At 47.1% G+C, this 19216-nt stretch overlaps 1 protein-coding gene across 3 annotated transcripts in view; it reads left to right on the top strand.

The window, feature by feature from the left end:
- TXLNA (taxilin alpha) overlaps window positions 1-18829 on the top strand; it is a 174214-nt gene extending 155385 nt beyond the window's left edge. For all 3 annotated transcript variants that reach the window (XM_086955664.1, XM_086955665.1, XM_086955667.1), the window contains exon 11: window positions 16453-18829. In XM_086955664.1, coding sequence (XP_086811790.1) covers window positions 16453-16764 — 312 coding nt within the window. In that variant the 3' untranslated portion in view covers window positions 16765-18829. The remainder of the gene's footprint in view (window positions 1-16452) is intronic.
- Window positions 18830-19216: the final 387 nt, after the last annotated feature.

The following is a 19216-nucleotide window of genomic DNA, read 5'->3' on the forward strand; positions in this document are numbered from 1 at the left end:
TGTTCTGCTGCCTTCCAATGCAACAGTTACAAGAAGAACTAGACCGGTAATATATCCAAATACAAGGATCCTTTGATGCAATTTGCGTCACTCAAGGAATACGAGCAGCACTTTCTTGTTGGATTCACGAGGCAAATCTCTCCACAGGTCTAACCTTCATACCTCAAGTTCCGCTTTTGGTAATCACAACAGATGCTTCCTTAGAGGTTTGTGGAGCTCATCTTCAGGATTTGCAAGCAAACTGCAAATGGGAGCCATCAAGGTTACTTCTGCACATCAACCTTATGGAACTCAAAGGAGTGGACCTAGCTTTACCAGTGTTTCTGCCAAGGATCAGCAGTGCTCATCTGCACAGACAACAGCACAACTATGTATTATATCAACAAAAAGGGGGACAATATCCCAATAACTGTCTTGAGATGCACATAAGATATGGGAATGGTCAGTCCGTCATCAGAAAAGGCCCAAAGTAGAACATGTGCCTGGGCAACTGAATGTCATTGCAGACATTAGGCAGGTTGAAAAACTGCATCAAATGGTAAATCATTCAAAAGGTTCTGTCAGAAATTTTTCGTCAATGGAGCAGACCAAATTTAGACTTGTTCTCAACTTCCCAAAATTGGAAATGCCTATTTTGGGTAAGCTGGCATCCACAAACAGGGTTGTTGAGAATGCATTTTTAATAGCATGGTCCAGAATCTTTGCCTACGCTTTTCCTCTGATACCTCTCCTAACGAGGGTCCTCAGAAAGATGAAAGTGGAACCTTGCAGGATAAATCTTAATGCCTGAGATGGCCCAGGCACATCTGTTCACAGAGCTACTTCCCCTGTCAGAGAAACAGCATATCCAACTACAACCAATTCCTTATCTAATGAAGATGAACCAAGGTCAAGTACTTGATCCGGACACAATCTCCTTACACTTACAATGAATACAATGAATTTGCACGCTCGAACATCTCAAGAGAATGCAAAGACATTGTGTAAAAAGCTAGAGCAGATAGTACTAACAAGACTTGTAATCTTAAATGGAAGCATTTTTGTATCTGGTGCCAAAAATCAAAATACACACTATATAATCTACACCGGAGTAGATTATTCCTTACTTATTACATCTGCACAGTCAAGTCTCACTCATGCTGCAATTAAAGTAAACTTGGCGGCCATAACATCGGCAAGGAGAGTAAGTCAATCATACGCACTCACCATTGAGTAGCCTTTCACGCAGTTCAGGAGATAATGAGTGATCCTACAAATGAATCCAAGATTTATTCCAAAGGTGCCATCAGGATTCCATTTAAATTAACCATAGTATTAAAAACATTCTTTCCAGCTTGAAAAGATGTAGCATAAAGAACAATACATTCTTTAGATATTTAAAGATGTTTGAACTTTATCTTCACTGGGCAAAACAATTTCATAAATCACATCAGCTGCTAGTGTCATACAGTACATCCAAGGAAAGATTTTCCGCTTTACAAACAAGGCATAGCAAGGTGGATAGCGGCAGCTATACATTTATGTCATCAAAAAGCTGTCGAACCTTTACAGACTAAATTACGAGCACATTCTATTAGAAGTGTATCGACGTCTACTGCTTTGTTCGCCGGTGTCTCCATACAGGACATCTGCATAGCAGCAGCATGGAAGAGTAGACAAACTTTTATACAGCACTTCTGCTCGGATTCCACAGTGTTCAAAGATGCGTAAGTGGGCCAGGCAGTGTTACGTCATCTCTTCCAGTAAAAATGAACTCTCTTTGTAATTTATACCCCGCCACCCGCTCGTATATTGTGCATATTTAACGTTGCATATATTCATATTTGTATACGTATGTTTATATATACACTGTACTGTTTAACTGCTATTTATTCTGATTCAAGCATATAAATCTATGAAAGATCCAATACTGGAGAACAAACTAAGGTACTTACCTGTAACTGTGGTTATACAGTATTGGTATCTTTCATAGTCCCATGCAACTCCCCCTCCTCCCCTGAGAGGCTCACCTATCTTTCATATTGTTTCATATTCACACTTGTGCTCAAAAAATCTGAGAGAGGGAAGCCACTGAGGGGAAGCCTCTAGAGGGTGCAGCAACCTGATTGATTGGTTGGAGTTTGGTTTCTTTTAAAAGATAGGTATATGTTCTATAGTGAAGGTTCTGTAGTTTTTAAAAGCTATGTTTAGCATTACACTGCTTCTCTAGTTTTATTGTGCCACTGTCACTTCGACGGGGAATGATTCAAACATGTGAATCTATGAAAGATACCCATACTGAAGAACCACAATTACAGGTAAGTAACTTATTGTTCGAGGCATGTGAGCTGTAGATCACATTCTATGCATAGATCGCCAACAGGTGTTGGGCCCGGACATTTGCACTTTGTTTTTGTTCGAAGAAGTCTTTCCAGTCATGAGGTAATAATGCGCATGGGCATTGACTCCATTGTTAGATAGTTTTTTTTGCCATCGGGTTCGGAAGTGAATTGCTGTGCTCTGGTTCTACACCGTTCTTGAGTTCCACTCAGTGCGCAATCCACATTTCTCGACGGTATTGTTTCTCGATCGCGTATCGAATCTATTTTGATGTAGATGGAACGGACTCCATTCTAATTCTGCACCGGTTGCCACCACATGTACCCCGCACCAATCTTCACAATGTGTGCATTTTGTGTTAACCTCCTGAACACAACAAAGACAACTGCGAAGCCTGCCGATCCTTTCGATCACAAAAGACGCTCCGTGACCGTCGTGTTTCGACTTCACAAGATGTATCAACAGAAAGACTACAAGGACTCATCTCCAGACCTGTGCGGAGAAGATATCGACCAAGAGATCCTCGAAGCACCTGGAGCCAAAGCAGAGGAGGAACAACAAATTGACGTATCCAAAGAAGACTCCGACATCGAGGAAGACATCACACCCAGTCAGCGTACCGTGAGTAAAGAAACTCCTCTGCCCCAAAAAGTACCCTTTAAAAAGGCTTCAGCCCCTCCTCCGCCTTTAGGCCATTGTCGGCACCGAGATAAAGTTTCCAACACCCCGCCTTCGGGCTCGGCACCAAAACAATTAGTAAAGCCTTTTGGCTCTGGACTGAGTCGACCTTTTTCAGGGCCCGAAGCCAAGACTTTGTCACCAAAAGATAAGCCAACTGATCCCTCCAAAACCTCGGCACCAAAACACACTTCGGATCCTAAATCATCGGAGCGGAAATCCTCTGCATCAAAGTCCTCTACTCCGAAAAAGTCTGCACCAAAATCTTCGATGCTGAAAATTATGGCCACAAAGGAAAAGTCAGTTCCTCCTCCACCCAAAGAGCTTAGTTTGGACGTTCCACCTGCTAACACATACCACAAACAAAAGGAACTAGTTATTAACCCAAAAACAGGACACCTTTCTGCAGAGCTGCCAGGGAAAAGAAAACCAGAAATTGAGGAATCTTAACATAGTCCCCATATTCTCTCTCTTTAGAGGGAAAATACTTCACCTCCACCTCTTTCCCCTACCTCACCGCCTCCACCTATTGATCCTAACCTTCTTATAACACCCACAAATTCCCCTCAGCCACAATCTCCAGTTCAGCAGGATGATGGCGATGGGGATCTTGATGACGCAAACAGGGATGTACCACAAGATTATGCTCCAGACCCTTGGGTAGACTATAACACGGGTCCTAATAACCACAAAGATCCAGATTTATACCCATCTAGACCTTCTCCTCCAGATGATAATGTGCGGTTTAACCCCTCCCCTGCTGATGACGGCACCGCTCCGTCATCAGCCGCGGTCGCGCTGTGCTGATGACGGAGCAATTCCGTCATGGCCCTGCCGCTGCACCTGCGCGGCACTCATTTCGCGCCTGCTCAGGGCGTTCTATTGAGCAGGCGGGGCCGTGACGGAACCGCTCCGTCATGAGCACAGCGCAACCGATTCCGTCACCAGTATGCGCCTGCTGCTCGGCCACCCTCCCTCCTAAGCACTGCGGCGGAATAGCCGCCGAAGTGAAGGGGTTAAAGAATTGCTTAATAGAGCTGCACAATATCATGGGGTGCAATTCCATAAGGAGCCTCTTGAGGAAGATTTCCTATTTGAGAGACAAAAAACTATATATACACTACCTATGATCAAGAGTATGTTCAAGCATGCAGATGAGGTGTTCAAAGATCCAGTGCGAGCTAGGATACTCACACCTAGAGTGGACAAAAAATACATTGTGGCTCTTACAGACCCAATTTTTATTAGAGGTCTGGTTCCACTAGATTAGTTGGTGCTAAAGAATACTCGGAAACAAGCAAATTCTCAGTCAACAGGAGATGCTCTGCCTCTCGATAAGGAATCTAAATTAGTAGATGCCTCACGCAAGAGGGTAGCAGCACAAGCAGCCAATCATTGGTGCATAGCTAACACACAAGCACTCTTGGCAAGATATGACAGCTCATTATGAAGGCTGGAATTAATTTCCTTATGAACTGCGGAATACTCAAGACCCCAAGCTATTTAAGAAGCAGCTAAAGCCTCTGCTCTTTAATTAATCCGTAGGTCTTCTCAGCTCCCTTGCATTGACAGTTAGCTTCCGTGCCGGGACACTCTTGAGTATCTGTGCACGTTATAAGTGTTAACATAACATAACATGATGAGCTAGAACAACTGATGCAATATCTGCCTGATGAATCCAACGCTCATGACCTCATTCAGAAAGGGAAACTTATTTCTAATACATCAATCAGGTGTGCTCTAAATGCAGCAGACACTACTTCAAGTGCTATTAACACCAGCATCCTTCTCCGATGCTACGCGTGGCTTAGGGTATCCGGTTTTAAACCAGAGGTTCAAACATCCATTTTAAATTCACCTTTTGATAAGGAGCATTTAGTTATTCCAACAGTGGACACTTCATTAGAAAAATGAAGGACACTGAAGTACCCAAATCTATGGGAGCGCTACAAACACCATCCAATTGTGGATAATTTCTCCTAACCTTCTACAGGGGAGGCTCAAAGTCTGTCCCTACTGACGGGTCCTCTACCTCATATAGAGGCAATAATCACCCATAGGTTGTTTTCGAGGTGGTTTTGGTGGAAACAATGGCAAAGGTTAGAGAGAAAGGTAATACACCCCGTACTTCCCAAGCCACAAATAAGCAGTGACTTGTTTCCCCGATCATCCAACACCTGTCGGGGGACATCCCTCTCATTTTTCCTCAGTCTGATATTCAATCACATCAGACAAATGGGTTTTTACAAATTATCCAATCTGGTTACTGCCTGGAGCTTACAAGTACCGTATTTTCCGGCGTATAAGACGACTTTTTAACCCCGTAAAATGTTCTGGAAAGTCGGGGGTCGTCTTATACGCCGGGTGCCAAATTTTATGGTATGTTTTCATGCGCTGTTTCCTAGCGAGGACTTCACTCGAAGGTGTCAGACCGCTTCACAATAGGAAATAACAAGAAACAACACACCTTATGTTAAAAAATACAGCCACCGGCACTGGCAACGTCCACACCCAGGCCCCGCGCCATGAACTGTGCAAGTATCGAAAGCGAGCGTTTTTTTTCATAGCGAGGACTTCACTCGAAGGTGTCAGACCGCTTCACAAGCGAGCAAATGGCGCCATGAGTCTTACCTCGACTGCCGCTGCACACGCGCCTCCAACCGCTTGCACATCCCCAGGCAGACGAGGCAGCAGGACGTCCGAAATATATAACGGGCAGCCAGCGCCGAAAATGGCAGCCCCCGCTGTGTTGCACGTTTGGCACGCGCTCCTCTCTCCATGACATGGGCATGGGCATAGAAAGGGGACTGTAGAATGTTCCCGAAGGCAGTAGAGCACTTGCCGTGATTGGCTGGTTGTTGCGAAGAGGAAAGGCAGTCTGGTGAGCAGATATTTGCCGTACATGTGGTGGTGAAGACAGTACAGCACCAGTCTCTGCACCTGTTCATACTGTACAGCACCAGTACATCCAGTGCAAATGGCTGACAGTCAAGAACCCGGCAAGGCTCCAGCAGTACATCCAGTGCAAATGGCAGACAGTGAAGAACCCGGCAAGGCTCCAGCAGTACATCCAGTGCAAATGGCTGGCAGTCAAGAACCCAGCAAGGCTCCAGCGGTGGCAAGAAGAAGGAAATATGAAGCCAGTTACAAACTTAAAGTTGTGGATTTTGCCACGGAACATAATAACTGTGCTGCTGCAAGACAATATGGAGTGACAGAAAAGATGGTTCGGGCCTGGAGAGCAAATGAGAAAGCATTAAGGAGTATGCCAAGGGGTAAGTGTGCATTAAGAAGAGGCACCCCACATTGGCCAGAACTCGAAAAGCATGTAGCAGACATGGTGACCGAGCATCGCCAAAGCGGTTATGTAGTGACCCGAAATAAAATCCGATTGGTTGCACTTCAGTGGGCCAAATCTAACCCAGATCTCAGCAACAGATTTAAGGCCACTGTATCCTGGTGTACCAGATTCTTGGGAAGGCATAATCTGGTATTGCGGCAAAAGACAAAAATTGCCCAAAAATTACCTGCGGATCTTGATGCCAAAATGCATAGCTTCCATCGCTACGTTATTAGGCTGCGCAATGAACATGGCTATGCGCCAAGTAGTATCGGAAATATGGATGAAACTCCAATGAATTTCGATACGATTGCAAACAAAACTGTCCATCAAAAAGGTGAAAAGACAATTTTAATAAAAACAACAGGACATGAGAAGTCCAGTTTCACAGTGGTACTAGCATGCACAGCTGATGGCGCAAAACTGAGACCAATGGTTATTTTCAAAAGAAAAACAATGCCGAAACTCAAGTTTCCTGTTGGTTGTTTTGTGCATGTGAATGAGAAAGGATGGATGGATAAAGAAGGGGTAAAGCTATGGCTTGATAATGTATGGAGCAGGCGACCAGGTGGACTTCTACAAAGACGTAGTCTACTGGTGTGGGATATGTTCAGGGCTCATTTAACTCCAAGCACCAAGCAAAGGCTGGCAAGACAAAAAACAGATGCTGCAGTTATACCTGGAGGATTGACATCGTTGGTGCAGCCACTGGATGTGTGCCTAAACAAGCTATTTAAAGATCGTATCCGAGAACAGTGGAATGAGTGGATGGTTAGCGGTGAAAAAACATTCACAAAAGGAGGAAACATGCGTGCTCCACAGTTGGATGTTTTGTGCAACTTTGTCATAAAGGCCTGGAACGACATCGATGCAGAAACTGTCATAAAGTCTTTCAAGAAGTGTGGCATATCAAATTCATTAGATGGTATGGAGGACGACTACTTGTGGCAAGATGAAGAGGATGCCGAAGCAGAGACCACATCATCTGATACGGAAATGGTACCAGATCCATACGATGACTGCCTTACAGATGTACCACAAGATCTCATTGATTTACTTATGAGATCAGATGACGAAGAGGAGGATTTTGAAGGCTTTTAAAGGGAACGTTGTAAATCCTGTAGAAATCGCTTGGACTTATGAAAAGTTATGGAAAGTTTAATCCACTTGCACTGTTTCATGCACTAATTTATGTTTACCGTACCGTACATGTTTGATGACAAACAGGTATGTTCACAAGTGACAGTTTTTCATATGGTTCTAAATAAAAATATTGCGAGTAAAGCAATATTGTTTATACAACCAATTTGTTTGAGTTCAGTCTTTGAGTTTGTACAATAAACGCTTAACACTGTCCACTGATTAAAGCCTTACTGCTCACCCACAGGGAGGAGGATTAGAATCACTAATACGGTAAGTTCAAAATACATTCTCGGAATGGCTATGCAGGACTGCGTTGGACTGCGCTGGAAGTGGGGGTAGTCTTATACGGCGAGTATAGCACGAAACCTAAATTTTATCAAGCAAAGTAGGGGGTCGTCTTATACGCCGGGTCGTCTTATACGCCGGGTCGTCTTATACGCCGGAAAATACGGTAACCCTCCAAACATTCCGACACAAACTATCTACAGAACATTTACACATACTCAAACAAGAGGTACAACCTCTTCTGGAAAAAGGAGTATCGAACCCACCCCACTACAATATCAGGGGACAGGGGTGTACTCTCTTTATTTTCTAATTCACAAAAAGGACGCTTTCTCTGAGACCTGTATTAGACCTCAGAGAATTAAACCTCTGCATTCAATCAGATCACTTCCATATGGTCACTCTCCAACAGGTACTTCCTCTGTTACAACAAGGCGACTTTATGTCCACTCTGCAAATACATCCCGCGCATCTCAAATACCTCAGGTTTGTAATAGCGGGGAAACATTTTCAATTCAAGGTACTTCCATTTGGAGTACCTACTGCTCCCAGAGTATTTACCAAATGCCTGACAGTAGTCGCTGCACATCTGCAAGGAAAACATTTTCACGTCTTCTCATATTAGACGACTGGTTTATCAAAGCCAGCACGCCCAAAAAGTGCCTACAGCACACTCAAACAACAGTACGCTGATTGCACAACCTCGGATTTACAGTCAGTCTGTCAAAATACCATCTTCGGCCCTCCAATACACAAGCATATCTAGTAGCATATTCCTTTCTCACTTGGAAAGTAGCTTTCCTCATTGCTATCACATCACGCAGGAGAGCGAGTGAGCTTCAGGCACCAACCATAGAAGAACCATTTTTACAAGTACACCAAAACAAAGTGGTTCTTCATACTAATCCAAATTTTTTACCTAAGGTAGTTTCTGCCTTCCACATCAACCAATCTGAAGAGTTGCCTGTGTTCTTCCTCAACCACATTCTGTGGCAGAACGTGCTCTACACACTTTAGATGTAAAAAGAGCATTGATGTATTGCATAGCAAGAACAAAATCTTTTCGTAACAACTTTATGTGGCTTTTGCTCCACCACATAAAGGCAATCCCAGTTAAATGTATTCAGATGTGTTAAGCAAAAGCAAAGAACTTTACCAATTCCCCTTAGAGCGCATTCCACTCGCAAACTGGGTGCTTCTATGGCTTTCTTAGGAAATATTCCCATATATGAGATCTGTAAAACTGCAACGTGGTCTACACCACACACATTCACAAAATACTATTGTGTAGATGTGTTAGCCAGACAACAAGCTAATGTAGGCCAGGCAGTTTTATGTACACTATTTCAAACCACTGCAACAGCTACAGGTAAGCCACTGCTTTGGGAGATAACTGCTCTATAGTCTATGCATAGCATGTGATCTACAGCTCACATGCCTCGAACAGAAAATGCTGCTTAGCCAGTATGCATCTGTTCTTGGCATATAGAGCTGTAGAGTCGCATGCGCCCACCCACCTCCCCGGTTACCTGCATCTGTTCCAGTACTATCTTACTTAGATAATTACACATGGACTTCTGTAGTAGGGGATCTCTGTGTATAGTCCTAATCTAGTGAATAGTCCCGCCCATGTGCGTGGACCCCGGCAATCAAAAATAATCTCTTAAGTTGTCAAAATAATGCAGAAACTGCAAAGACACTTAAGAGAGAATTTAAAGACTAATAATGCAGCCTATATCCACCGGCTACACTGTCCAGTACTTCAACTAGAAATTCCACCAAAAAACACCACACACCACACAGCCTGCCAGTTTCTACCATAGAGAAACTTGCCTCCCCCAGTCAAAGACTCTGGAATGATAGAGAGGAAGGTAGGGACAGACAAGCCCCATAGGCTGCCATTATGTGTCTTAAATAGGATACTGTGCCTTTAAGAGAACTTTCCAGAACTTCTCCCAGTATCCCAGAATGCATAGCAGGTCCCTCTACTTTCAGTTCTTTTTTCCGGCTCCTGCTTACAGGACCCTGGCATTGAGCTCTCCCTTGTTTCAAGGGTTTATTGGATATTTTGGCACTTTTGAGTTCTAAAAGTGTTTCAGTTTGCTTTCTTGGTGTTCTCTTTCTCTTTTTTGTGCTGTTTTAGGCGTTTTAGGGCTCTAAAATGCCTGGCCTTTTTGATAAGTGCCCAGCATGTGGGAGGAAGAAGGCCAAGAGTGATCCCCATGATGTCTGCATCGTCTGCCTCCCTGAAGATCATGTCCCTGAGGATTGTGTCATCTGCCAGCAGTTTACTGCTCGGACTCTGAGGGGCAGACTGAATATCAGGCTTTCTGGCCTTGAGGAGAGGCGTCTGCAGGCTGCAGGTGGGTCTGGGCAGGCTGGGAAGGTCCCCTCTGTCTCTGCTGAGGCCTCTGGGGGGCTCCCCAGGGGCAGGAAGTCCAGCAAACGGTCCCGGTCTCCGTCGATTGCATCGACTACGACGTCGAGAGGGATGACGGCGGTGTGCTCCCCTTCTCCCCGGGGCTCCGGGTCGAGACGGCGTGACGGCTCGACGTCGAAGATCATGGAGAAGTCGCCGTCGAAGCCACCGTCGACGTCATCATCTTCGTCGACGTCGAGGTCTTCCTACCGACGCCGAAGGCGAAGTGACAGGCATCGACGCTCGCCGTCGAGGCGACACCGTCGATCGCCGTCGAGGCGACACCGTCGATCGCTGTCGAAGCACCGGTCGACGTCGAGGGGCTCCTCGACGTCGAGAGCATCAAGAAGACGGCGACGCTCGTCGTCGAAGACGGAACGCTCGACGTCCCGGAGCCGGCGTACGACGTCGAGGAAGAAGAGGTCGACGTCGAGGGGTCGGCGTTCGACGCAGAGGAAAAGAGGGTCGACGTCGCAGAGGCGGCGATCGACGCCGGAGTCAAGGAAGCGTCGTTCGACGCCAGAAAAGCGACGCTCTGCGTTGAGCAGAAAGCGGTCGACGTCTAGGAGTCGTTCAGCCTCTCCAAAACGGCGCAAGAGGGATTCTAGTCCCAGAAGTCACGCTGCTTCAAGTGGAGGACGCAAGAGGAAGTGGTCACCTGCTGATGGGGCTGGCTCTCCGCCCCCTTCGCCTAAGGGGTCACCGGGCTCGGTGTACTCAGAGGTGTACACACCATCTCGGCCTCGGACTCCGACTCCTCCTCCTGTTCCTAAGGAGGATCCTCCACCCAAACCTCCACTTCCTTCAGGAGACCCTCCACCACCTCCGGTCCCTCCGCCTGGGCCCACCCCGCAGCCGAAGGTTCCTCCGCCGAGGTCCACTTCCCTGCCGTCTTTGCCTATTCCTCCTAAGGGGACCCCAAAACCGAAACCCCGTGAGGAACCAAGGAAGACCCCGCCACGAAAACCGGCGGAGCGGCCACGGGCGGGCAGGTCTCGCTCTCGCAGAAGGGAGAGATAGCGACGCAGATCATCCACGAGGTCGAGACGCCGCCATAGGAGGCACGAATCTCGCTCACACACGAGGTCCTCTGGGACCAGGGACTATTCTCCTACCCTATCGGGGTCACCGGACACGAGAGTGTCCCAGATAGATGACCTGGTGGCGTTCCATGACGTCCTTTTAAGAGGCGCTGCGAAGTTGGGCATATCCCTGACTGTGCCTACTCCAAAAACGTCAGTCATTTTTGAGACTTTACATCAAAAACACCTGTCTCGTCCTCTCCTGCCTCTGGTGCCGGGCCTGGAGGAACCGGCTATGGCCCTGTTTCTCACCCCTGCGGTGACGAGGGCGGCTCCATCAAGGTTGCTGAAGAAGTACCGGGCTCCCGATTCGGATCCGGCCTTTCTGAGAACGGAACCCCCTCCTGACTCTGTCATTGTGACGGCGGCCCGCAAGCAGCATGCCACCACTCCGTCCTCCACGGTTCCCCCGGATAAGGAGTCCAGGTGGATGGATTCGGCGGGGAGGAAAGTCTGTGGAACTTCCGCTACCTCCATGAAAGCTGCGAGTGCCACGGCGCTGTTGGGCCAATACGACCGCGCCCTCTGGGACTCCCTCGAGCGGTTTGCAGAGCATTTACCTCGGGAGAAGCGTGAGGACTTCATGGAAGTGCTGAGTGAGGGGATGCTGGTGGCGAACCAGATTATCAGCGCTGCAGCGGACTCTTCCCTGTTGGCTGCTCACGGATTTTGCCACGGAATCAACCAACGACGCCACGCATGGCTCCGGCTTACGTCCCTGAAACCGGACGCACAGCAGAGGGTGGCCAACCTACCATTCTCCGGTGAGACCCTCTTCGGGAAGCATGCGGACGATGAGATGGCCCGCATGAAGGCGGAGGCCGAGACGCTAACGGCTGTGGGCCTGGAGAAGCCTAAAGAGACCAAGAAGACGTACCGCCCTTTCCAACGGCGGTTCGGCGGGCAAGGCCGAGGAAGGGGCCAGGCTTCGGGGCAATCGCAACAGCAACACCAGTTCCGTAAGCCGTTCCAGAAGGGCAGAGGAGGCCAGCAGTCGGCCCCAGCGCCCAAGGGCCAGGCTGGGTCTAGGCCCTAGGAACCTACTTCCCCCCCCCCCCCCGGATCTGTTACCCACTCCGGTAGGGGGAAGCATTCAATTTTTTCTGGCAGAGTGGAGAAAAATTACTCAGGACAAGTGGGTGCTGAATATTGTTTGCAATGGATACAGTCTTCGGTTCACCAGCCCTCCTCCAGCAATTCCCCCGGTCAGCTCGCAGTTTCAGCTGCGCGAGCTTCAGGCGGAAGCAGATATCCTGTTGAGGAAAAGGGCGATAGAAGACGTACCTCTGTCTCAGAGAGGAAGAGGACTGTACTCCAGGTTCTTTCTGGTTCGCAAGAAGGACAGTAACGAGTTCAGGCCCATTCTGGACTGCAGGCAAACAAATGGATTCGCAGGGAAAAGTTTTTCATGCTGTCGTTGCATCAGATTTACCCTCAGTTGCAACAGGGAGACTGGCTATGCGCTATAGACCTACAGGATGCTTACTTCCATGTGCCCATTGCACACAAACACAGGAAGTTCCTGCGGTTCCAAGTCGGCACCAATCACTATCAATACACAGTACTCCCATTCGGACTGAAGTCTGCGCCGAGAACATTCTCGAAGTGCATGGCGGTGGTAGCAGCACACCTGAGGAAGAACAAGGTGTTAGTCTACCCGTACTTGGACGATTGGTTGATCAAGGCATCCTCCTTCTCGGAAGCGCGAGCACACTTCCAGAAGACGTGCGTTCTCCTGAACAAGCTGGGGCTGCACATCAACATGGCCAAGTCTGTTCCGACTCCGGTCCAATGCCTCCATACGCTGTCAGCAAGCGTGTCTCCTTCGGAAGAGCGACGATTATCACTCCTTCGGAAGGCTTAGGCTCTTATGACAACTCCATCTACAACAGTGAGGACGGTGTCTTCTCTACTGGGATCGATGGCCTCTTGTATCTTCCTGACGCCACACGCACGGCTGCACATGAGACCGCTGCAGGAGTGCTTGGAGGACCAGTGGGATCAGAGGAAAGGATCTAGGGACGACAAGATTCGACTGTCGCTGCATGCTCTTCAGTCTCTGAAGTGGTGGTGTTCGGCGGAGAATCTCCTCAGAGGGGTTCCCTTTCACAAGGACATTCCCACGCAGACTGTCGTGACGGATGCTTCTCTCCTGGGTTGGGGAGCGCACTCCGGGACTCTACAGATTCAAGGAACGTGGTCGCCGATGGAGGCCACGTATCACATCAATTTCCTGGAACTCAGGGCTGTTCACTTGGCTCTGAAGGCCTTTCTTCCGTCCTTCCAGACCAACTCTCTGCTTGTACAGACGGACAATACCACCACGATGTATTACCTCAACAAGCAGGGAGGCTCGAGATCACGCACTCTGTCACAGGAGGCGCAGACGATCTGGCACTGGCTCCTATCCAGAGGACTGACGATAACGGCCACCCATCTACCAGGTGTGCAGAATGTTCAGGCAGACGCACTGAGCAGACTGGTTCAGGAAAACCACGAATGGGTCATAAACGACGAAGTACTAGGAGAAGTCTTCGCAAGGTGGGTAACTCCAGATGTAGATTTGTTCGCCACCGCCGAAAACAGCAAGTGCAAAAACTTCGCATCCAGGTACTTCCAGCAAGGGACGCTGGGGAATGCATTATGGATCAACTGGACGAACAGCTTTCTGTACGCCTTTCCTCCCATTCCCCTGATTCCGGCGGTGCTCATCAAGCTGGCCCGGTCCAGGGCTCGGATGATACTCATCGCCCCGGAGTGGCCCAGGCAGTGGTGGTTCACGGACCTCCTTTACCGGTCTCTCCGTCCTCACATTCGGTTGCCGTGCAGGCCGGACCTTCTCACGAAGTTCGGGGGACGGATGTTACACCCCAACCTCTCGTCTTTGAGTTTGGCGGCATGGCTCCTGAGATATTGCAATATGGCCATCTGAATCTGCCCGATGATTGCATGGACATACTGAAGGAGTCTAAGAGACCTTCCGCTCGGACTTCATATGCTTACAAGTGGAAGAGGTTTTGTATCTGGTGCCAGTCTAAGAATCATGATCCTACGACCTGTAAGGAAGATGTCCTCCTTCCTTACCTTTTACATTTGGCGCAGTCTGGCCTTAATGTGCATTCCATTAAGGTTCATCTGGCTGCATTGACTGCCTACAGGAAATGCCCTTCACAGACTTCCTTTTTCCAGATCCCTGTGATCAAAGATTTTCTGGAAGGATTGAAGAAAGTATTCCCTCCTGTCAGGCTTCCTTCGCCTTCATGGGAATTGAATGTGGTGCTGTCCAGATTGATGAAGGAGCCTTTTGAACCTATTCATAAGGCTTCGTTGCAGCACCTGTCCTGGAAGGCGGCGTTCCTCGTGGCCATTACTTCGGCCCGCAGGGTGAGTGAAATTCAGGCGTTGTGTTGTAATGAACCTTGTACTGTATTTCATGCTGCTAAGGTTGTTATGCGTACTCACCCTAAATTTCTTCCCAAGGTTATTTCTGATTTTCATGTCAACCAGACTATAACTTTGCCTACGTTTTTTCAGAACCCTTCATCTCCAGCGGAGAGGTCTCTCCATTCCCTGGATGTTAGGAGGGTGTTGAAATTTTATCTGGATAAAACCAAAGATATTCGTAGGTCTGACCAGTTGTTCATCAATTATGGATCGGTCAGGACGGGTCTTGCGACCTCTAAGCAGTCCATCTCTAGGTGGGTTGTGTCCTGCATACAATTGTGTTACCAAAAGGCTAATAAGACCTTAGGAGGTAAGCCTAAGGCTCATTCCACCAGGGGCAAAGCTGCCACGACGGCTCTGCACCGTAACGTGCCGATTGCTGAAATCTGCAAGGCAGCCACTTGGAAGTCGGTTCATACCTTTGCTAAGCATTCCTGCCTGGATACTGACGCCAGGGCAGACGCTCAGGTTGGGCAGGCTTCGCTGCGGAATTTGTTCGCACAGTAGTGGCGTTATTTGTTTATTCTCCACCGCCGCTTGGTGTGGGGATGGGCTTGCCATTCTATTCACTAGATTATGACTATACACAGAGATCCCCTACTACAGAAGGAGTAGTTTCTGTCCTGTAACTCCAGTTCTGTAGTAGGGGTATCTCTGTTATAGTCATAAGCGCCCGCCCTCCTCCCCGGTGGAGATATTTCATCATGTAAAGAATGCGACAGGTCTGGCGTGCTTCGCCTTCAAAAAGAACTGAAAGTAGAGGGACCTGCTATGCATTCTGGGATACTGGGAGAAGTTCTGGAAAGTTCTCTTAAAGGCACAGTATCCTATTTAAGCCACATAATGGCAGCCTATGGGGCTTGTCTGTCCCTACCTTCCTCGCTATCATTCCAGAGTCTTTGACTGGGGGAGGCAAGTTTCTCTATGGTAGAAACTGGCAGGCTGTGTGGTGTGTGGTCTTTTTTGGTGGAATTTCTAGTTGAAGTACTGGACAGTGTAGCCGGTGGATATAGGCTGCATTATTTGTCTTTAAATTCTCTCTTAAGTGTCTTTGCAGTTTCTGCATTATTTTGACAACTTAAGAGATTATTTTTGATTGCCGGGGTCCACGCACATGGGCGGGACTATTCACTAGATTATGACTATAACAGAGATACCCCTACTACAGAACTGGAGTTACAGGACAGAAACTACTCCATCTCTATTCTACTCCTACTTACTCCATTCTCACCCTGTGTGGGAAAACAATCTAACAATGGAGTTGATGCCCATGTGCACTATCACTTAAAGGAGGAGTCCACTACCTGGTGACTGGAAAGACTTCTTTGAGAAAAAAAAGTGAAAATGTCCGGACCCAACACCAGATGGCGATCTATGCATATCATGTGATTCCACAGCTCTACATTCCGAGAACAGATGCATACTGGTAAAGTAGCATTTTCCTTCATTAGTTGCAGGCCTGAATTCCTCCAAAGTAGGGAGTCCCACCAATTGTCTTTTAGATGCCTCTTAGCTCTTCGCATTTAATGTATCTGTTTTTCCTGCAGTTTGCTGATTTGTGATATATACAAGGGAATACATTTGTGAAAGGAGGCACATGTTAGTTCAGCAGAAGTAAAACCAAATAGGTTGAAACCAAATAGCCTTTCACTAACAACTGCATCCATTGTTGGGCTATGGTCAACTAATGAGCTGCGTGTAGTATTCCTTCTCACAGATGTTTGCTTCTTGTTTCTCTGCAGAAGACGCTTCGGGATAAGGAGTTGGAAGGACTGCAAGTGAAGATCCAAAGGCTGGAGAAGCTGTGCAGAGCTCTGCAGACTGAACGCAATGACTTGAACAAGAAGGTGCTGGATCTCAGTGTGCCTGTTCCACTTGCCAACCATGTGGAATCTCCTGAGACCATTGCTGAGGAGTCACCCGCAGACTCTCACATGGTGGTTAACAACATTCCATGCCCTGAGGGATGTTTGCATTCCGTGCCTCCAGTGGTTGTGGAGAGCACAGGAGGTTGTGGCGATGCTGCTTGTGAGAACTGTGCTGCTGCTGAGTGACACTTTAACAAGTGTGGGGGAAAGGCAGGAACTCTGATACTTCTGTGGTCTGGAAAACAAAATGCATTGTTTCCCCCGTATACCCCACTCCAAAAAACAGATTTCAGTGCCTGTCGCCCCTGCCTACGATTTCCCATTTGGCCTGGTTGAAAAAGTTCTTGGAGTGCAAACCTGGAGTGGTTGCACAGGAGGCCACTCCACCAGAACATATTTTTGTTCATCCCCTTGTGGGCGAATGTGGGACTCTGTTGTATGTGCTAATTGCACATTGCAACATATTCTTACTCTGTGGTCTTCAGAAGCTCCCAGGACTCTGTGGTCTGCTGGATGTACAGCCACATAGGGTCACCTGTGTCCGTTGTGTTGAAATTGTGTGTTTTTCTTTATTTAAATGTACAATGCTGACTGAGAAGGCGGGATGGTTCGAGTTCTTTTAAACAAAATATGAAAACCTTGCATCCTGAGAAGAGGTGCAGCTGAGCATCCGTTGTGGGACCCCTGGCCCAATGTGTAATGATTTTAATTAAGGTGGGTTTAGCCTAATTTCCCTCTTCCTGGAGACAGGCAGTAATGGGCCTTCGCTCGCCAATTGGAATGTAGGTCTTGTTGCTTGGCTCTAGTCTCAAATTGCTAGTGCCTTAAGTATCGCAGCTCAGCCACCCTGCAGCCCTATGCTGGGCCTAAGACAACCGAAAGGGAAAAGTGGTACCCACCCTGCACCATCAAGAGTTTTCTTAAAGCCTTATTATCTGTGCCTGGGGTAAGCTTTTTTGAGCTTGCCCTAGAGTTGTTTCATAAACAGTGTGATATTGTGCCCCACCTTTAAACGCACAGACTAACCTCTAATGTACATTGTTCTGCTGAGCATTGTCCTTCATACTCACTGATAGCATGGTATTCCATTATATGTCAATGGCTTTATATTCTTTTACAAACAAGCGATGGTATTCCATGCACGTACTAACACCATGACATTGCTTTACTTTTATTGACAACTTGGCATTCATTTCTCCATTTATTACATTCCTCATCATACTATATGGCATGCCTTAATGCCACCAAAGCATTGCATTCCTTGACCTATCATAACAGTGTGCCCCAGTTAAGCTATTTCCCCATACTATGCAGACAGTTTAAGATATGTGATTATCATTGTTCCTAAACACTGATGTTGCATGATTTGCCAAGCATTTTCTCTTACACATAGCATACGGTGTAATTCGCTCAGCATTGTCCCCCTTTATACTGACAGCACAGCGTGCCTTTCTCAACATCATCCCCACCAAAAATCATTGGTGTGACTCCACTATCACTGTCCTGCCCACCACCATGGCAAGTGATGCCTAGTTATGTCCTCTACTTACCAAATGCTTGGCATTGAATGCCCATGTTTTTTCCCCTACAAATTAATAGAATGACTGGTGTGGATTGTCCAACTCTGTGCACGTGTGACTAGCTCAGTGTAGTACCCTGGCCTGGCCATCTTGTCTCTTGCCCTGGCCCTGCCTCAATACTCATCCTTCAGACAATGGAACACTGACCTTTCGTAATGACCTCCATTCTCACTTATGCACTTTACATTCTCATGTGCAATAGTGCAGTTAAACATTTGCACATGGTGGAAGCCTTGTCCCTTTATGTGGCCATTACAGTATTTTACATAAGCAGTGGACTCTATCTGGGGGATGAATGTTGAATGCCAGCTCTCTTAGGTAATAGTGATGTGAGATATTTCCTTCTGCGTGAACACTGTGCACGAACACGTTTGCAAGTTTACTCTGCTGATTTTGCTTTCTTGTTTTTCCATGGTTTCTATTTACCTCTTACTTTGCAAACCTATTTACATACAGACATTTACCCAAATGGCTTTTCTCCTGCTACTGATACCCCTTCTGGGCTGCCAGTCCTGAATGGCACATTTTTGTGGCGTCCCAATAGTCAACAATTTAAATGCCCAAAGGTGAAGCCTCAGGTGCAAATTTTGAAGAATTGAAGCAGTTGTTTCTGTTATGGTTCATCTGTCGATGGCGCTAATGCAACAAAATATATAGAGAATTTTGGCCAACTGTCTAGATGTTGTCATTTATTTGGGAAGTGACAGGGTCCTTGATGCTCCATGTTGAGTACCTTAAGATTTATGTGAACTGGACATTTCTCATTGTCAAGCTGTTGTAAGGGAAGGTATTGCATTAGGCATGAGTACAACTTTGTTGTTCATGAATTGATGCCCTCCATATATTGCAACTGTACAGTGTCTTTGGAAACATTTCAAGCATAGGCTTCTGCAAGAGAATATGGATGTTGAAATGGGCTGACTGACATTAGGAAAAATGTTTTTTGTCCAACCCTGAAATGAGTCTTTTATAAAGTGTAGCCACCTACTTACTGCAGGATAGATTTCTTTTTTTTTTTTAATATAATTTTTATTTGGAAAACCTCACTGGTACATTAC

The sequence above is a fragment of the Lissotriton vulgaris genome, chromosome 2_1 (assembly GCF_964263255.1).
Source record: "Lissotriton vulgaris chromosome 2_1, aLisVul1.2, whole genome shotgun sequence".
Taxonomy (NCBI): Eukaryota; Metazoa; Chordata; class Amphibia; order Caudata; family Salamandridae; genus Lissotriton; species Lissotriton vulgaris.